Source organism: Eublepharis macularius, chromosome 9 (assembly GCF_028583425.1).
Source record: "Eublepharis macularius isolate TG4126 chromosome 9, MPM_Emac_v1.0, whole genome shotgun sequence".
In the NCBI taxonomy this organism is placed as follows: Eukaryota; Metazoa; Chordata; class Lepidosauria; order Squamata; family Eublepharidae; genus Eublepharis; species Eublepharis macularius.
This window is the reverse complement of record NC_072798.1, coordinates 55,108,708-55,128,641: the sequence shown is the minus strand read 5'-3', so window position 1 is coordinate 55,128,641 and position 19,934 is coordinate 55,108,708. Positions and strand designations below refer to the sequence as shown.

Here is a 19,934-nt window from a genome sequence, read left to right as displayed (position 1 = left end):
CGATTTCGCCATTCTCCCCAATTCACGCTTTGTGACTCTTTATGTTGTCTTTATCCACTTCCATATGAATGCCCTGGATAGACAATGAACGCTTTACAACACCAAAATGCTCATTCTCCTTGATCATCTGTCTTACCTAACACTGATTCTCCTGCCCTATATTCCCACAAGCCCCAGTGCGACCCGCAATAAAGTAATTTTTTTAAAAAAACGTCAGCCTTATAGCGCTATAATGCTATAGCACTATAGCGCTATTCTGCCATGGGTGGGAAACTTCTGCTACCTATCGTGGTTGGCTGTTGGGTTGGCCCAGCACAACATTATAATAGAAGAGTGATATAACGCAACTATGCGAAAAAAAATTTCTTTAAAAGGGGGCAGGATTTTTAGGGCCCCATTTCTGGAGGCACTTTGACTGACCGTCAAATTGCGCTTTCCCCTTTTAATGTAACTGACTGGAAGTGCAAGCAGTCGTCAATAGAGGGGAGAATCCATTCTAATAACGGTAACAGAAGAAATGATTTCTAGTGCAAAACTGATGAAATAAGGGCCTGTGTGACGACGGCCATAGTTAAAGGATACATGATCTTTCAGAGCCAATGTAAAACTTCTGGAGATGGCTTTTTATATAAAAGATGTCTTCTCTTGATGGTTTAACGGACAGCCATGTCCTCTGAGTTATCACCTTTTGTGTTCCATGTGACCCTTTGGAGGAATACTTCAATTTGTCCAATCTACTTGAAATTGTATGGTAATTAATAATTGTAAGTGTATATGTGTAGTTTTAAGGGTTGAATCTAAAGTGATGTTGCATTTGCAGAACAGCTCTTCCATGGGTGAAAGAGGGGTATGATTTACACTCCAGACCTGCATATGCCCCACTGCAGATACCGTCTCTCTCTCCCCTCTCTGTTGCTACTTTAGTTCTCTTCTTCACTCCCCCATCAAAGCTGTCTCCCCCATCACCACTTTCCTTTTCTCTTTTTCTCCCTTCCCATGAAAGTGATAAAGATGGAGTGAAGGGTGATAGGAGAGCACTGTACGTGGTCAAGGGAAAAAGAGTTTACCGCCATCTCTCTTTCTTGTTGGAGTATCACTTTCTTCTCCTCTTTTAGAAGAACATAGCAAGAAAGTAGTGATGAGTAGGGGAGAAAACAATGACATGGTGAAGGGCAGAAGAAAAGAGTCTGAAAGTGGCAAATATTTGGCAAGGGGAGGAGAATGTAGAGAACTTTCTCCCATCTTCTTAGGGTTAGTGTTTCCCCCCATCAATGCTTTCTCCTCATCGGTCATCACTTTCTCCCTGCTTTCTTTCATTCTCTGTTATGCTGGAATTACCTTTGGTCAGGGTCCCCAACATTTTTCAGCATATGGGGCAACTTTGGAATTGAAGCCAACGAAAAATGGCTGCCAAGGAAAGTGTTGCCAACTACAAAATGTCAAGGAGTGAGATTATGTATAACTGATATTAAGTCTTCAATATTTTAAAGGGATGCCTTTTAAAATTGACATATTGTTTGAAAATATTTTGCGTATACCCAAAATAAAGATACATATTGAGCTAGCTAAGAAAGCCTCATCTGGCAATGTCTGTCTTCATTTTGTAGGTATCTAATACAGTTATACCAAATGAAAGGAGAAAAATGTTTCTTCTACTGGATATCACCCTTAGATGAGCTCTTCTCTCATGAGCCTAGCCATTTTCACCCTGCACGATTGCTTGTAACAATGAGACTTGATGCTGGACAGCTGGTGAAAGCTCCTTGAACATTTGGACAGTGAGATTCTGGCCAGATTTTGATAGGAACATAAATGTTTGAAAAGTGAACCAAATTTAGTGTAGTGATGTTATTATCAACTTCCACCTGAATTATAAAAATACATTAATACTGGGAAGATCTGATGGCTTCAACAGATGTTCCTGTTAGGTGCTTTGTGCATCCAGTTGAGTACTCCTGCTTTATTTCCTCTGAGCAGCAAACTACAGTTTCCTTCCAGAAAAGGCAGGTTTCCAAACCACTGTTTAATTATCATTGAGGGAGAAGAAAACAATGTTTTGTGATTCGGACAAAATTACAAACTATCAATGAAATCCTAAGCAGAGTTACTCCAGTCTAGACTGGAGTTAACTCTGCTTAGGGTTTAACTGTTAGATTTGCTATGAATGCAGAAGTGTTTAATTTACTGTTTGTACAGGGGAAGGATGAGGGAACCCTTGAGCCTGAGCTGTTGTGAGGGCTCATTCAGCAGAGCTGTTCTGCAGGTTCATCTATGGTTTAGTTTCTGGTGGGTAGCCATGTTGGTCTGCAGTAGAACAGCAAGATATGAGTCCAGTAGCACCTTAAAGACCAACATGATTTTCAGGTAGATGAATGGAGATTTGACTCTTGAAAGTTTATACCCTGAAACTCTTGTTGGTCTCTAAAGTGCTACTGGACTTGAATCTTGCAATCCATTGTTTGTTGTTGCATGTGAACTGTTAAAATAACAGCCAATGCAGATATATATATACACTATTTTAAAATATGTTCCTATTTACCCATCCCGTTCAGGCTTCAGGCAATGAACTATCTGCTGCTTTCTACACAGCTTTAAATTTATAATCTGTGACCATTCAGATCAAGCTACCTTGATTATTATACATGTTTCACCAGCTATGGTTGCAAACTATGGTTTGAACTAAATCTTCCATTACTTTTCTTCTTAAAATGTGTGAAGGGCTTCAAACAATCTGTTTGATGCATCTGTTTATAATGTGAGAATAGTGTTTGAGCTGTTGCCTATATTATGCTTTGAGATCTTCAAAGTATATTTCTTTAGGTTTTATTCCTTGATGAATAAGGAGAGGGCAAAGGGGAAATAATCTTGCCATCTGGAAACACCATATGCCACTGGATAAATGATAGCTTTGCACTGATAAGGACTACAAGGTGGGATAATCAGCTGTGGAGTTTAATTCAGCAGTTTTACTGTAGAGTTGTGTGACAGGAATATGACCGAAAGTATTGCATTAGGAATAGTATGGGGTGGTTGGATTTGGTGAACCAACCCCCCCCCCCTGCCAAAAAAAAAGGGAATTTCATTGATAGCAATCATGTGTGGCATTTCAATTTCATCTTTGGGGGAAAATTTGTTAATTCATTTTCTTTCCAAGGGAAAATTATATCTGTTGAAGGGTGGGAGGATTTATGAGAGTGTCAAAGCATATGGCAGATGGGCTGGATTAGGACTCAGAAGCAGAGTAATCTGAATCCTTGCTGCCAAGTATTAAGAAGAATTCCTCCTCTTGCTGGAATCTTCTAAATTTGCAGCCAGAATGAAGAAATGGTACTATGGACACTGAGAGTTTAAAAGTGTTTACATAACTGCTCCCGAAATAGTAATTAAACAGCCTTTTCATAAAATTCATTCATGTTGAATGAAAAATTATTGAGCTTGATATATATAAACAACATCGGCGTTCTATTGTTCTATGTTTATATAACAATATGCTGAAAAGTCTAGTACTTAGGGTTACCTACCAGTTGCCAATGGCTGGCAACTGGCAGGAGTTGGGGGAGGGCATGGGGGGCATCACTGGGATGTATTCATTATCTTGCATCCATTAACAGTGGTATATAGCATGAAAGTAGTGCAGACAAACATCAGGCTATTACAGCTTTCCAAAAAAAATAAGCTAAAAGCATACTTTAAGGAGCACTTGTGGGAAGTTTGCTCTTGTGCTTGACTCTTTCATCTCACACAGCAGCTCAGTGTATAGATGAAATAGCTCTTTTGAATGTTTACGGTACTCCAGTTCTTCCCCGGAGAGAAAAGAGCTAGAATTCAAAGCAAAAAGGCTAGGAAGGACTTTATTATCATTTCTAAACAGTGTGAGAGATAATCCCATCTGTCCTCTTAAAATGGTATTGAATGTTCAGGCCAAAACACAAATTGGTGTTAATGAATAGGATAGGAAAGGGCAGAGCCACAATATGCTGATTGCAACTGTGAGTAGTATAAATGTGCATTTCAATTACTCTTGTGCAGAACTTAGATGATAGAGAGGGGAGGGGAATGAGGCCATGGGTTCAGAAAACTGAGGACCACTTTATGATTAAATGGTGTGGACACAAGGAACCTGACACACATTTATAGACTCAAGCCGTCATATTTAGGGATCTTTTGCAAAGAAAAAAGAAAAAAAGATGGAAAGCATTAGATGTTGACGTTTCAAACCCTGCTTTGTCATTATATGAACAAGCCTTGCAAGATTCTTGGACTTGTGTGCTTTGTCCCTCCTGAAGACTTTCTGGTTGACAAAAGACCATAGTTTGTTGTTGAGTTCAGACCACACAGCAGGGATGGCTTCTTGCCTACAAACCAGGTTTTCAACACCAGAAAGTCGGGAGTAGGGCTGTACTATTCGGGTTTCGCTTTGGGTAAAGATACCTGAAGCGGACCCGATTTGGCAAGGCTTTCTGAAACATTCAGAAATGCTTCGGAAACCTTCAGGGCTTGTTTAAAGGGCCCCGCCGCTGCTTGTAAGCAGCGGCGGGGCCCTTTGAACATCAAACCCCCCAACTCCCCCCCACCTACCTTGAGGTGGCTCCTGGCCGGCACCCCTGCTGCCGCCGCGCCACCCCCCCAAGCCTGCGGGGTGGTGTGGAAGGCTGGAGCTGCCTTCTCCAGCCCTTCCGGCCCCTCAAACGGCTGCCGTGCTGCCGACGGCATGGCGGCCATTTGAGGGGCAGGAAGGGCCAGAGGAGGCGGAGAAAGCCCTTCCTGCCCCTCAAATGGCCATTGCGCCGCCGGCAGTGTGGCAGTCATTTGAGGGGCAGGAAGGGCCAGAGGAGGTGGTTCCAGCCTTCCCCACCACCCTGCAGGCTTGGGCAGCGGCGCGGCGGTGGCTGAGGAGCCGGATGGCTCCAGGCCGCGCTGCCTTGTGTTGTCACCACCACAACAGCAGCAGCAGTCTGTCACCCAGCTGATGACCTTCCCGCCGCCAGGTAAGTGGGTGGGGGTTGGAGGGGTCTCCCCAGGGTTGGGTGGGGGGTGGAGGGGTCTCCCCACAGGGGGTGGGGGGTAGAGGGGTTGCCCCAGGGAAGGTGGTGGGGTGGGGAGTTCCCCCCCTCACTTCAGTATTCTCCGAATCTTCATGGAGCATACCGAAGCGATTCCCGAAGCCGCTTCAGATTTGGGGGTATTCCGAATTGATTTCACGCTTCGGGTAAACCCGAAGTGGGAATACCGAATCTCCCCACCCATGCACAGCCCCAGTCGGGAGTGGTGGCAGACCACATGAGCCTAAGAAGTCCTTAGTTGTTAGAAATCAGCTTTCTTCATAAAGAAGCTTTCATAGTATACAAACAATTAGAATAAACAATGCAGGACATTGTTTTTATGAATATTAATAGGACCAAAGGTGTAGATTGTATAGTTTAAGGTGGCTTGAAAATTGTAGGATGCCATTAGGTTAGGTTTTTAAAGAGTATTCAGAAGCTTGCAAATATTGAAATTAATTTTATTTATTTATTAACAAGATTTTTACCCTGCCTTTCTCTCCTCTTAGGGCTGCTAAGATGATTTCTATATAGTCTACATAGAAATGTCTTCTATAAAGTGATTTTGACAGCTTATGTGTATTTGATGATATAATATATATGTATTATTTTCTTTTCCTTTTCAGAGGAAGAATTTGCCACTTCTTTTGAGTACTGGTTTATTGATCTTCTGGGGAATTTTGCTGCTAGGTTTTCGCTTCTACTGGATGGGGAACAAGCCTCCCAGCTTTTCCAACTCTGACAACCCAGCAGCTGATTCAGACACTTTTCTAACACGAACTCTGACTTTTTTTTACCTACCAACCAAAAACCTTTGGCTGTTGCTGTGCCCGGACACCCTTAGCTTTGATTGGTCCATGGATGCTGTGCCTCTTCTCAAAACAGTCAGTGACTGGAGGAACCTACACACAGTGGCCTTGTATGCTGGACTTCTCCTCCTTGCTTACTGTGGTTTGAAAAGCACCAGCACAGAGAGAGAATGCAATGGGAAAAATATAACAAATGGCAAACCGAATACCAATGGTCATAACTTTTTATCAGAAATGGAATGCAAAAGCTTGGAGATGAAGTCCAGCTTTCTGTCTAAAGAAGAAAATGGCATTAACAAGCACTTGCCACAGAGACCGCAGCTTCCTTCAACTGAGAACATTGTAGTTCTATCTCTCTCCTTGTTAATTGTGCCCTTTATTCCAGCCACAAACCTGTTTTTTTATGTTGGCTTTGTAATAGCAGAGCGTGTGTTGTATATACCTAGTATGGGCTTCTGCCTGCTGATTACAGTGGGCACTAGGGCCCTCTACGTAAAAACCCAAAAGCGCTTTCTGAAGAACTTGATTTTTTTTGCCACTGCTGCATTAATTTTTTTGTATGGACTCAAGACTTTTGTCAGGAATGGAGACTGGCAGAATGAAGAGATGCTGTATAAATCAGGGATAAAAGTAAATCCAGCTAAAGGTAACAGTCTTTATGTGTTTTTTAACAGATTCTACTAATTATACTTTTATTTTCTATTTGTGAATTTAATAAATTTGCAAAAGGTGTGGTTCTTAAGGGCAGTTTATGAACAGTATGAAAACACTGGTCATCAAATAAATGATATAAAAATTAATTTTGAAAGTATATTCAGAAGGCTGAACGTAGATGGGGTGGGGGAAGCAAGCTGTGAAGCAGTATGGTGCCGGGAGAAGACCAATCGAAACATGTTTTAAAAAGGCCAATGAACATAAGTAAAACCTAACATGCACACAGTTTGAACTGCATTGTTCTTGAGGGATACTTCTTGTAAATAAACCCACTACTTGAAGATAGATAACATTAAAACATACTTATCATTTAATAATTGCTAATTCATTAAAGAGCAGCATTTAAGATACACAAATGTTAACAAAACAGTTTTGTTGCAATACAAAAAAGTAATAGTATTCTTGTACAAATTTCTCTGTGTATGGAAGATGGTCAAAATTCATTTCTAGGTCTCATGTGTCTGGCAGAGAATATTTGGTCTTTTTGGTATGCAAAATGGAGCCAAAAAAAGGAAGTCTTAATGGCAATGCTCCGTGCTGGTCTTCCTGGACAATGGTTATAACCATGTCCTCCATACTTTTTCTTAACAATTAGTGTTTTGTGTGATTTCCTTTAAAAATTTTTTAATGCTCATTGCAGACAAGAAGTCAAAATAGATTAGTATATAGTATTAGAAACTTTCATTGTATTAACAGTATACCAAGATTGTTTGTATAAACTAAAACCAAAAGAACAAAATTTCCCTAGATCCATTTTGACCATACGATCTTCCAAAATTTTTTAAACAAGCTATGAACAGATGTTTTTAATTTCTCATGACTTTTATTCTTTTATATGTTTAAGTTTAACCATTTACACCCCACTTTTTTGTAAATATTTGTTGGTAGTTAGGGCTTCTGTTTTCTGTATAAATACTCAGTTGTTGATAATATAAGGTTACCACTCTTTTCTGTCTTTGTTTCATTCTTAACATGGTCTAATAACATGACTACACTATCTAGTGGAAGATCTTGTTCTGTTTTCTCTTTTAAAATTCCAACTGCTTTCCAGTTGTAGCACAGCTTATTATTATTTATGTCCTTCATGAACTACTTAAACTCCTGGCACACAATTTTGCTCACTGTTGGGGAAAGATATACTCAGGAGAATCAGCTTAAAGGAATCTTCTACTGCTGACTTAAAATTGTCATATGCAAAGGCCATTCTGTTTGACCCGCTTGGCAGGCAGCCTGCCAGTCATTAGCAGTGGGGATGGAGACACCCGCCTCTGCATCAGTTGTCATACCTGTCCATTTGCTATTTTGATATAATCTCGGCTTTTTGTTAATGGTATCTTTAAATAACTCATGAACTTAGTCAAGTTTTGCCTTATTATAGTTTTTAGGATTTGAGAGTAGACTAGGGGTAGATAATTAGGGATTCTGCGAGACTGAGGTTCTGTCCTAAGAAAGGAGGGAGAAGAACAGACTGAATAACTATTCCTTCAATAAAATATGCAATCTGACAGTTCCACAGTCTTTTTCATATTTAGGATAAGGGGAGAATGCTTCTTTTAAAAAATTTCTTTTCATTTGGTCTTATCAGTTAAAGTTCTAGCAAGAATGATCGGTATTAAAATGACAGTCTATATTGTGCTGCATGTTCACTCAAACGCAACATGTCTATTTTTATCTGTCTGATAACTTAAATTCTAATTTAGGGAAGTAATTGAACAAATGCTTAACAATTGGATAAGCGTATGTACCTAGAAAAATTAATCTTCTTTAAACACATGTATCTGATGTCAACAAATTATTCTTTGAGCCCTATTTAGGTAATATCTTTTCCGGAAAAAAACCCAATCTGTTAAGAGATGAATGGAAGGGAATAATTGAAAAAGAATTCTTCCGATGATCCTCTCAAATCTGAAAATCTATTATTTGTTTTGCCACTTTTTTCCATTCCAAACTTTTGCATATATCATGTATAACTAGAAATTAACTATTTATTTACTTCATTTTTACTGCAGGGGAACAATTTGGAAATCTCACCTTACTCCTCAGAATCTTACTAGTCAATATTTTCTAAATTCCAAGGGGCTTGCGTAAGCAGATTGGACACTCCTTTCCCCTTTAACTGACACTCAAGTGAATTAGAAAAACTGCTCCTTCTGGAGCATATTTAGTCCTCATGAGACTGATTTTTGAAGGACATTCTTTTTCTTTTGTTTAATATAAAAGACATTTTTTCTATATACTTGAGGAGTCCTCTGTTATCTATAAGTGGCCTACTTTTGTGGCTTTTGGCATCCACCCAGGGCCAGCCAATTTACTAAAACTATAGAGATAGCTACAGTTGGAAGATAGTTGTCTGTCCGTCCTCTGCCTTTCTCACTGAGATCCAAGGCAGATTACAACAGTACAAGTGAAAATACAATATAATCAACAGCTAGGACATTCACTGAACAAAATACAATAATGAACAAAGGATATTCAAGGAAACAAATACAATAGAGAATGGTAGCAGAAAAATTTAAAACAAGCATAAAGCCAAGCAAAGAGATGAAATCTATCTGAAACAAAGCATAACTAAATTCCATGGCATGCTTAGCAGAACAAAAACTCCCTAATAGCCCCATATTCACATCAGCAGTACCTAACAGTGTAAGGTTGAGTCCTTGTCCCTACCAAGGCATCTCTCTGAACTGTTTCTTATAACACAGTCCTGTAATCTGGGTAGAAAGCCCTCCTGAATAATTAAGTTTTGTAGGCCATTCCATAAAGTGGGGCTACCGCAGAGAAAGCATGTATGCAAGCAGATGTTGATTTTGCCCAACTGCAGGGTGGTATCTGCAGAAGGACCTGACCAGATGAGCAAATGCTATAGTGTAACATAGTGGAGAGGCAGTTGCATGAGGTGCCAAGGCCAGAAAGGGCTTTGAAGGTGAATGTCATGACCTTGAATTGAGCCCAGTAAGTGATAGGAAGCCAGTGGAGTGACAGCAGAATGGGAGGGATATGCATGCTCTATCTAGCTCCTGAAACTAAACAGGCTGCAGCATTCTGCACCAACTTAAGTCTCTCGAGTTGACTTTGAGGGGAGGTCTATATAGAGTACATTACAGTTGTCTAGTCTCGATATAACTGTTCCGTGAATCCACGTGGCCAGATCAGCCATGTCAAGGTAGGGTACCATCTTCCACACTAGTCTGAGTTGTGAGAAGGCCTTTTTTGCAGCTGCATTTATTTGCTTCTCTAGCAGGAGTGCTGAGTCGAGTATAGGTCCTAGACTCATAAATGAGTCAGTCAGGGTCAACTGAAACCCCATAAAAGGTCAAAAGCAGAATAACAGTTTTCACGTCTTTAAAATAGCACAAGACTCACCAAACGCTGGCGGCTTCGTGGCACGATTTCTGATATCACTTGGATGCAGGCAGTTACGAGGACGCCACAAAAAGAGCATCATGATGGGGCGACGTCAGAAATCGCGAAATGAAGCCGCCAGTGTTTGGTGAGTCTTGCACTATTTTAAAGACGTGTGAAAATGGCCTGTGTCTCTTCAAGATCTTGGTTTTTTCAGTTAGCATAATTTCTGTCTTGTCTGGGTTCAGTTTCAATTTGTTTGCTTTTAGCCAGTTGACAATAGCTGTCAAGCAGCAGCCCAGTACCCCTACTGCATCACCAGGATTTGGATAATGAGTTATGGAGCTAGTTATCATCTGCATGCCCTGACCTGGATAGCCCAGGTGAGCCTGATCTCATCACATCTCAGAAGCCAAGTAGGGTCAGCTTTGGTTACTAATTGGATGGGAAACCTCCAGAGAAGACCAGGGTTGCAGACGCAGGCAATGGTAAACCACCTCTGTTAGTCTCTTGCGAAAACTGTGCCAGGGTCACCATAAGTCAGCTATGACTTGAAGGTGCTTTCCACCACCATCATCTGCATATTGATTGCATCATATTATGGAAGCTCACAAGATTTCCCACTCTAAGGATAGTATTACTCTAAAAGGGGGGGGGGATCTGGTCTCCTTGTGAGTTGGGGGGAAAATTAGCATTCAAGGAAACACAGTGAGAGGGGTAATTAGGGATCTCTTCACCAATGTATACCCTTAGAGAACTCTCTGAAAGAACCAGGGCTCATTTCAAAGGGGAATGCGCAGGAACACAGTTCTGGCAGTTCCCCAAAGAGGTCACATGTCAGGTGGCCCACTCGTTTCAGCCTGGATTGGGGCCAAAACGGCCCGGATCGGGCCTCTAACGTGTGGTGGATCACTCTCCCACTCAGCAGTGGCCCAATCCTGACCATTTTGGGCCCCTTTTCGGCCATTTTCAGCCCCTTTTTGCCATTTTGGGCCCAATTTTGGCCCTGAATGGCCAGGATTGGGTCCAAAACAGCCAGGGGGTGATGCCAGGGGGTGTGGCACATGCAAATCAGCTATGCTAATGAACCACTTCCAGTGATGGCAAGAGGCGTGGTATATGCTAATGGGTTATGCTAATGAATTATGCTAATGAGTTCCTCCAGCTCTTTTTCTACGAAATGACCCCTGGAAAGAACCAAGGAGGTGTTCAACAGGAATGGTATTATTAAAGGGGCAGTAAGAGCAAAACACACAGGAATTTACACCCATCATATGCACAGAGTTAACTAGAAAAACAGGCAGGAAGTGAGAGAGAGATTCGTGTGCCCTCATATGCAAACAATGTCCATCTGCTCTGTACATTGGACAAACCAGCCAACCTCTGTGCAAAAGAATAAATGGACAGAAACCTGACATTAAAAATGGCAACATCCAGAAACCAGAGGGAGAACACTTCAGTCTACCAGGACATTCCATCAAGGACTTAAAGGTCACTGTAGTTCAACAGAAACCTTTCAAAAACAGAATCCAACAGGAAACTGCTGAATTGGAATTCATATGTAAATTTGACTCAGTCAGGCTTGGATTGAATAGAGACTATGAACGATTATCTCATTATCAGAAGTAACTGATTTCATTATCAGAAGCAAACTGATCCAATTATCAGAAGCTACTGATTGCATCTACTCCCCCCTCCCTTCTCCACCTATATATCTAACCAGTTTCTTCTTACCCTCCATGCATCTGAAGAAGAGAACTGTGATTCTCAAAAGCTTATGCTACAGTAAAGTTGGTTAGTCTTAAAGGTGCTACTGGACTCTTCTCTATTTATAGTATTTTTAGTGTTCAAAGCATATCATGCTAGATTACAATCCCTATACGGTAGGCCGCTATTATTACTCCTGTGTATCTGATGAATGTGTAAGAGAAGATTACTTCACTAAGGCCATCTTCTGAGTTTGTGACAGAGATTAAAATGGAACCAACAACCTCATCTAGTCATTCCCTTAACCGTAACAGCTTCTGTTCCTGATTGTGGTTGGTTGATATGATAATCCCAATATAAATGTTACATCCCACTTTATGGAGTACTGTCATGAAAGAGATTTAGAGTGGCTTCCTCATGGGCTGAGTTAACAGTTGACCTGCTCTCAAATATGTTCTGTTCTCCAGTGCATATAGGCATTAGTGCTGGGCTTGCTGTCTTAGCGGTTGTCTTAACAGAGCCAGATAAATGCTCATAGTCAAAGTGTCAGGCCAGAAAGTACAGTGTGCTGTTTCCGAGTCAAGTGGAGGTCAGTGATCTAAAGACTGAATCACGAGGGATAGAAAAAGGCAGTGGAGTCTGTGGGTCATGATGAAAGCAGGAACAAAAGGAGCAAAAGAACTGTGCTCAAGGCAGTCTCTTACTTGGGAAATGCCTGCCTTGAACATATATTGTGCAGTAATCCGCAGTTTCTAGCTAAAGGCGGGCCATGCAGTTCTTTGCAGAAGAATTTTGCCCTTTGTAATATTGTACCTCTGGAGCCTAACTAGATAAGGACAGGAGGTGACAAATTTTAGCTAGCTTTAGTTGCCAGTCATAATTATTTCTTGACACCAGTATGCCTCTCTCTTAAGGAGGAAGGGAGAAGCAGTGTCTTATTCCTAAAATTATCCCTGTACTTGATAGACACTTCGATTACCTCCAAAGTCAAGCCTGAAGGTTGGGGAAAGCCCTTGTGTTTTGAGTACTTTCCAGAGCACAGCACAACCATGGGGATGACTTACAGCTATATGAGGGACAGGAGTTTTCCTTGCCATATTAATCTTCATGTCTGCCAGAGCAGTGTGGAACAATCATTGTGGTGAATGTAGAAGGTGAATTTGTAGATACCTGGATTAGAAGCAGAAGTGGAATTTTGTAAAAAGCAGAGCTATGCTTTGGCAATGTCCGTACTTAACGTATGGAAAAAATATGTTAAATTGCAACACAAGCAATGTGACTGTTTCCTTAAATATTAACTGGGTTATAATGGTATGAAAATATTAAAGTGATAATGGTTGCTGACAGACCAAGGAGCAAGACAGTATTCACCAGGCTGTTGCTGGCTCTTTTTTGAAGGGCAGTGACAAAGCCACAACATCTTGTCACTGAAGGCAGTGAAGTCAAATGCTGAATTCCTAGCTTTGGAGGTAATTCCCTGTGCTGACGTTTAGAAAATTACTTTGTGAAGTGCAGGTAGTAATTCTGTACTTCAGTGAAGTGTTGATGATTATTAATATTAATTGAGTGTCCATAAGACGATGAGAGGCTTCAAAGTACTTTGACAGACAACAGAAACAACTTACATGATTCATCTCAAAATTGGAATAACTTCTACAGAACTTTTCTTTTGTGTAGGGGAAACTGACTTGGAGAACAGACGCTTTAGCCAGAAGTTTTTGTATGTTGGGGTACAAATCACAACTTTTAATGGAATCTGAACCAGTAACGACTGAATGAATTATAAAATAATCTTGATCTCAATGATAATGTTAACTGAGAGTGCAGTAAGGTACAGTGTGTAATGGATAATAGAATAGCCAATAGGACACTTTCATATGGGAATAGGTCTGTAGTTCACACTGCAATGATTTTTGTTATCATCTATTATTGTAGGTTTCGGTTTTACTGTAATCCCACATTCTGCATTGCTCACTCAATATCTTTCCCTTAATATTTTGTTGTTCTCATTGTTGTTCGCATTATCTTTGAATTTCAAAATCCTAGCCTGTTCACTGAATGTCTTTCTGAATGTCTCTCTTTACTCTGTAATCCACTTTGAGTCTCAGTAAGAAAGGCAGATTATAACTAAATTAAATAAATAAATATATCTCTGAGAAACCTGCTCAAAGTGGTTTACAAATAAATTACGATAAAAACACCAATAAGTTTTCCCAGTAAGCTAGAACTTGGACTTACCCAGTGAAATGTATTGGTAATATATTCAGGACAATCAATAGGAAGTGTGGCTTTGCATGTTTCATAATCAGCATATGAAAGTCACTGTCACATGATGTAGTAATAGATCTAAAAGAGGAGTGGACAAATGTAGCTAAGCTGAATTTAAATGGGATGGTCAAGTTCCTAGAAGATTAGCCTATTAATGGCTGTTAGCCCACAAGACTAAATATTTTGAGGCCATTTGGCCGACGACTGACCATTCATTCTCTCTCAGCCTCATAGGTTGCTGTGAGAATACAACTGAGAGGGGAACTGCCATGAGTTTCTTAAAGGAATATAACAGATAGAGGCATGTGGTTGGCCACTGTTGGAAAAAGGTTGCTGGGCTAAATAAATGGTCGAAGTCAGCATGGCTCTTGTAGTGTTCTTAACTAATGAAGACTTCACTGCAGGACAACCTAGTTGATTTGTGTCTTATTTCTGTTTTACTACTAAAATTGATAGCATGCTATGAAAAGGTGTTTAGAAAATGTGGTACAAGTAGATGTACAACACAGGCTGAATCTATCAAGCTTCAGCAATCATGTACCAGTAAAAGTATAACAACAAACAAAAAGTAAGATTTATTTTTTGTCTAGCTTTCCTTTGTTTATTTCTAAAATGGTCATCAGAAGTGCAAGACTGAGAAACCCCTATAAAAAGAATGATTATTTTTATAGAACTCTCTAGTGACAACACGAGTTTTTCCATATTCTCTTATAGAAGAATACTTCCATAGCGGGAAGTGCTCCAGATTGAGGATTTTAGCTGACTCAGTTGTGAAGCATAGGATAAATAACATAATTTATGATCCTGGGATTATATGCTCATAACACTTTTCCTTTAGAATTGGATGGAGGCTGTAATTCAATATTTGGATATTTCTTGGCTGACCTTGGTTAAGAATATCCAGTTCAAGATGTAGCTTAATGGATCACTTATCCCATTAATCTGTCCTTGGTAGATGCTGTTGGCTAAATCTTTAGTGTGATAATAATCAGTGTCTTATACTACCATTAAACAGCTGCAAAGGTTCTAAAAGCCATGTTGACAAATCATCAGTAGAATTATTCTTTTTGGACCACCACTCCTCTCACAGATTAATCTACATTTTGCTAGGGAGTTGCAGGCAGAATGCAAAAGGCGAAGAACAGCAGGACTACTATCAGCATAGGATCTTAGCCATCCCTTGATACTCAGCAGCTGTTAATCAAGGTTAGTATGTTGAACAGCAGGATTTGAGTCCAGTGGCACCTTAGAGACCAGTAAGATTTTTGGAGTATAATCTTTCGATAGTCAAAGCTCATTCTTTAATTACCTTCTGAAGAAGTGAGCCATGACTCTCAAAAACTTATACTCTGAAAATCTTGTTGGCTGCTGGACTCAAATCTTGCTATTCTGCTGCAGACAAACACGATCACCTACCTGAGACTAATAAGTTGACGTATCACATTTTATTCTGCCCCTCATTCCAAACTGCTGTTAAAAAGGCAATCCTTAAGAAACATTTCTTCTTGCTGTGAAGCCACACAATAAATTAACAGTCTGTCTCTTGTTCATATCTAAGACAGGGGTGTGCACTTCAGAAATTTACATGTTGCTATTTCAGAAAGGCAATAATTACTGCTGGCTCCAAATTTCAGTTCTATTAATCATACAATTTTTGGAATCCATTTTGGGTAATTCCCCCTGCTCCGATTCTGGAATTTTGGGTATCTGTAGACCTGCCTTCTACCTGGAAAAGAGTTGTAAAAGTTCGGGAAATTTTGATGTCACAGGAAAAAAAAAACCTCCCCAGATCTCCCCCCACCCCACACCCCATGGTGAGGATGGTGGAAATTTTTAGGAAAATTTAAATATATGCAATACCAACTGCCATATCAAACCTAAACTAATTTCACTGCTCTAACAACATAAATGCATCCTTTATACATAGCATATACAATTGTAATATTTGACATGTTTATGGAATTTAAAAGTTATAAATGACTTAGTTTTTACAAGCAAAATTGCAAATTTATCCAATACTTGAGAGCGAACTGTAAACTGAGGCATCCTGTACTGTCTTAGCACGTGTATCTTAATTTTTGCTTTCTGAAAAGTAGAAAAAATAGGAGTTAAGCAGAAAACACAAGCTTTGTTGTAAATAACTTAAAATATATTATATGATCAGAAAAATGGTCACATTCAAAATAAAATTAATAGTAAAATTTGATAGATAGTTATAACATTAAAGCATTAAACTTCCCAGTAGTGTATTATCAGCATACACATTATACCATTTAAATTATATACAAAATTAGTCACATTTAAAAATAAAAGTATTAGTACCTCAAGTATCTAATCAGAATAAGTTTCTGAAACTTCTGATTCTGAGCCTTCATTTTTATCCTCATGCATCTCTGGAAAAATTGAAGTTTGCCCAAATTGAAACAAGCTTTGCTACACTTCCACACCTTCTAGGTGCAGAAATGCATTTTGCGTTTAAAATCTTTATATGTCTACAGCATTCTCTCCTTGTCTTTAAAATAATGTCACTAATTTTAAAAGAGGAAATATTTCATATGCATTTTTTTTTTAGTACACCCCCAAATTTCCAGTTTTTCCATCAGAAACATTGAAAAAAAGACTTCAGGAGAAATTGCGGGGGAAGGGGCTGAATTTTTCTGATATTTTCCTGGGTGTCCCCCTCTCTAATCTGGACTTCAGGTCTATCATCACTATTTTTCAGCATGTGATAGACCTTGTTTTTGGACTCAGAGGCTAGATCTTCTACCTGCTAACAACAGGAGAAGTATAAGACATTTAAAAGGTTCCAACAGCATCTCTTTCCATGCCTGGCTGGCTGCCATTGAATCACCAATACTGCTGTGGCCCTTTAAATGTCCTTTAAACTTTCACTGTTGGTGGTGGGAGAAAGATCTGCCGTCCAAGTCCAGGAAGCAGTGGAAGTGTAACTGGTGTCTGGGGGCTTGGTCTGCTCAGTTGACTCCAGTGAGTGGTAGAGCTGGTGCCTGGGTTTAGAAGCTCCCCCCCCCCCAAGCACTGTTTGCAATGAGTGGCAGACCTGGCCTCAGGATGGAGATAAATGTTCATTAATCCTGAAATTTCAGGAGTGTTTGGGGCCATTTTGGGTATTGGTCAAAGGAAACAGGAAATTTCAGATGCCATTTTGGTTTAGAAACATATGAATGCACACCCCTAATTTTGGGTTACCCATCTTCTTAACCAGAAGAGGTCTGTGAATTCCTACAATCAGTTTGCTGTCAAAAGACACAAATTCAGGCAAGATCTATTGACGGTCCTGTTCATATCTTTGGTGACAAATCTTCCATTTTGATTATTGCCAGTGAACACCATTTTGGACCTAGAAAGTAAATAACTATTTTCTTCATGTATGTGCTTTTTAAAGAGGTTAAAATGATGTGATTTATTATTACTATTATTACTACTGTAATATATGCTCATTACTTTTATTCCACAACTGTAGCTGGTGTGTACTCCATATGAGTTCTAGCTGTGGGAGTTCTACAAGTTAATGGTATCACAGATACTCTGAAATGGCATATTTCTGTCTTATAGGGCTGCCAGACCCCCGGTGGGGGCGGGGGATCCCCCGCCCCCACCCTCCCATCCCCGCCCCCACCTACCTGGCCAGCGGGGGGAGCGCACCTTCAATGCGCACCCCCCTGCAGTGCTGCGCGCCCCCATGCACAGCAGCAGCCAGGATCAGGCCTGTTTTGGTCTGGATCAGGGCCCCTGTGGAGCGCGGGAGCATTCCTGCGCTCTGCAAGGGCCCACAACGGACCCAATCCACGCCAAAATGGGCCCAATCCACGCCAAAACGGGCACGGATCGGGCCCATTGTGGGCCCCTGCGGAGTGCAGGAACGCTCCCATGCTCCAAAGGGGCCTTAAATGGGCCCGATCCGTGCCCAACCGGACCCGATCCGTGCAAAAATGGGCGCAGATTGGGCCTGTTTTGGCGTGGATTGGGCCCGTTGTGGGCCCCTGCGGAGCGCGGGTACGCTCCCATGCTCCAAAGGGGCCTTAAACGGGCCCGATCCGCACCAAACCGGAACCAATCCGTGCAAAAATGGGCGCAGATTGGGCCCGTTTTGGTGTGGATTAGGCCCGTTGTGGGCCCCTGCAGAGCGCAGGAACGCTCCTGCGCTCCATAGGGGCCCACAACGGGCCTGATCCGTGCCCAAACGGGCTGCGTGATGACGTCACTAAGTGACGTCATCGCGCATGCAGGAGCTTGCACGCTCCATGTGCGTGCACCCCCCCCCCGGCCAGGTAAGAGCCAGGCCCCTATCTCCCACTGGGAGATCGAGGGGGCCTGGCAACCCTATTGTCTTATGAGTATACATGTACATATTATGAGTTTGGGGAGTACTTGGCTAAACATTGTAGCGTGGTGAGCACAAATTGCTTGCTATGATGGACTTTTAGAAACCAGAGAGACACAACACCCCCCACTCCCAAAAATAATATTTTATTTAATAAAAATTCATTTTGGAATTCATTTTAATTATTACTCTGATAATGCATAAGTGTTACATGGCTGGAAACAATGCCAATTTAAAAGTTACTGCTCTGCTGCTAAGTGCTTACATGGAACTATAATGGATTGAAAGAAAGCCAAAATAGTAAAGAATGCCTGTATGAACAACAGAAGTAGAATTCAGAGGGGAAATATGAAAAAAGCAAACATAGTCTCGACTCTTGAAAACATGTTTCTGTAAATGGTAGCATTTTAAAGGGGAAATCTTGCTCTGTGTCGTGAGCATTTTTCTTCTTTTAAAGTTGCTGATTTATGGCAGCTAGAGAGAGAGAGAGTGAATTGGGAGGAGCATAAGTAATAAAATTGAATGAAATTCCAACACAGAAACATATTAATACAAATATATCACCATGACTTAAAAGGGTTTAGAAGTTGTCTTGCTTAGTGTGCATTTTCTTCTGTCAAATGAAGAAGATGGAGAGTGTTATATATAAATCAACGTTATGTTACTGGGATTTAATTAGCTCAGCATCTCCTGAAGTAGTCTAATCGGTGTCATGAAGGCATTAATTCAGATTTTGTTTCTGTTTCTGCTGTTCCTGCCTATTTACTATAAGTGTACTTTATTAATAGACCATAAATCTTTATTGCAAGAACTATCACCACTGGTAAAGTTTTGGTGTAGTTCCCTATCCCTAGCTACCCATGTCTTCCTTCCCAGTTTTCAGGAGCATGAACATATAAAAGACCTCATATGCTATTCATTTGTTGGGAAAATCCAGGAATACAATACTTCTACTAACTTAGGCCGTTTCTATACTACCTTTAAAAAGGGACAGGCTCCTGGAATGCTGGCGGCTTCTTTGCGCGATGGTTTCTTTAAAACGGATGCAAGGCATTTTTTCAGTTCATATTGCGCGAAAAAGCTGCCAGCGTTCCAGGAGCCTGCCACTATTTTAAGGCAGTGTGGAAACAGCCTTAATTAATAACAACAACAACATTATTCAATTTATATAGTGCTCTTCAGGAAACTTAACACCCACTCAGAGCGGTTTACAAAGTATGTTATTATTGCATAAAGCACTGTATATATGGCAACTATTAATGTTCTCCCTCCAACAAAGGGAGCTTTGACTAATGAAAATTTATGCCCCCAAAGTATTGCTACTGGACTTGAATCTTGCTCTCTATTGGAGATCAACATGGCCACCCACTTGAAATCAACTCCAATCATATTTTAACTTAGTTTTGAAAATACTTTAGTTCATCTGAAGAAGTACACTCTAGTCCACAAAAGCTTATGCTGCAATAAAATATGTTTTTAAAGTTGCCACTCCTATTTTTTTTTTGCTGCTTAGATTAACATGGTTACCCCTCTGGATTTTATAATCTCTATAGTTTTGATTAAATAACTGAGATTGATGTAAGTACTCCCAGCAGACACAATGATGTCACTTGAAGAAGTGACGTTGTTGTGCCAGCCACTGGAGTGCTTCTATGCATCATTTGGGGTTGTGGAGCGCAAGAATGCTCCTGTAGCCAGCATGATGACATC

General features: G+C 40.6%; 1 protein-coding gene across 1 annotated transcript in view; it reads left to right on the top strand.

Moving 5' to 3' along the window:
* The window catches only part of TMTC2 (transmembrane O-mannosyltransferase targeting cadherins 2), a 276,266-nt gene that overhangs the window by 142,077 nt on the left and 114,255 nt on the right, over window positions 1-19,934 (top strand). The window contains exon 3 of the mRNA XM_054989259.1: window positions 5,669-6,497. Within this exon, the coding sequence (XP_054845234.1) occupies window positions 5,669-6,497 (829 nt within the window). The remainder of the gene's footprint in view (window positions 1-5,668; window positions 6,498-19,934) is intronic.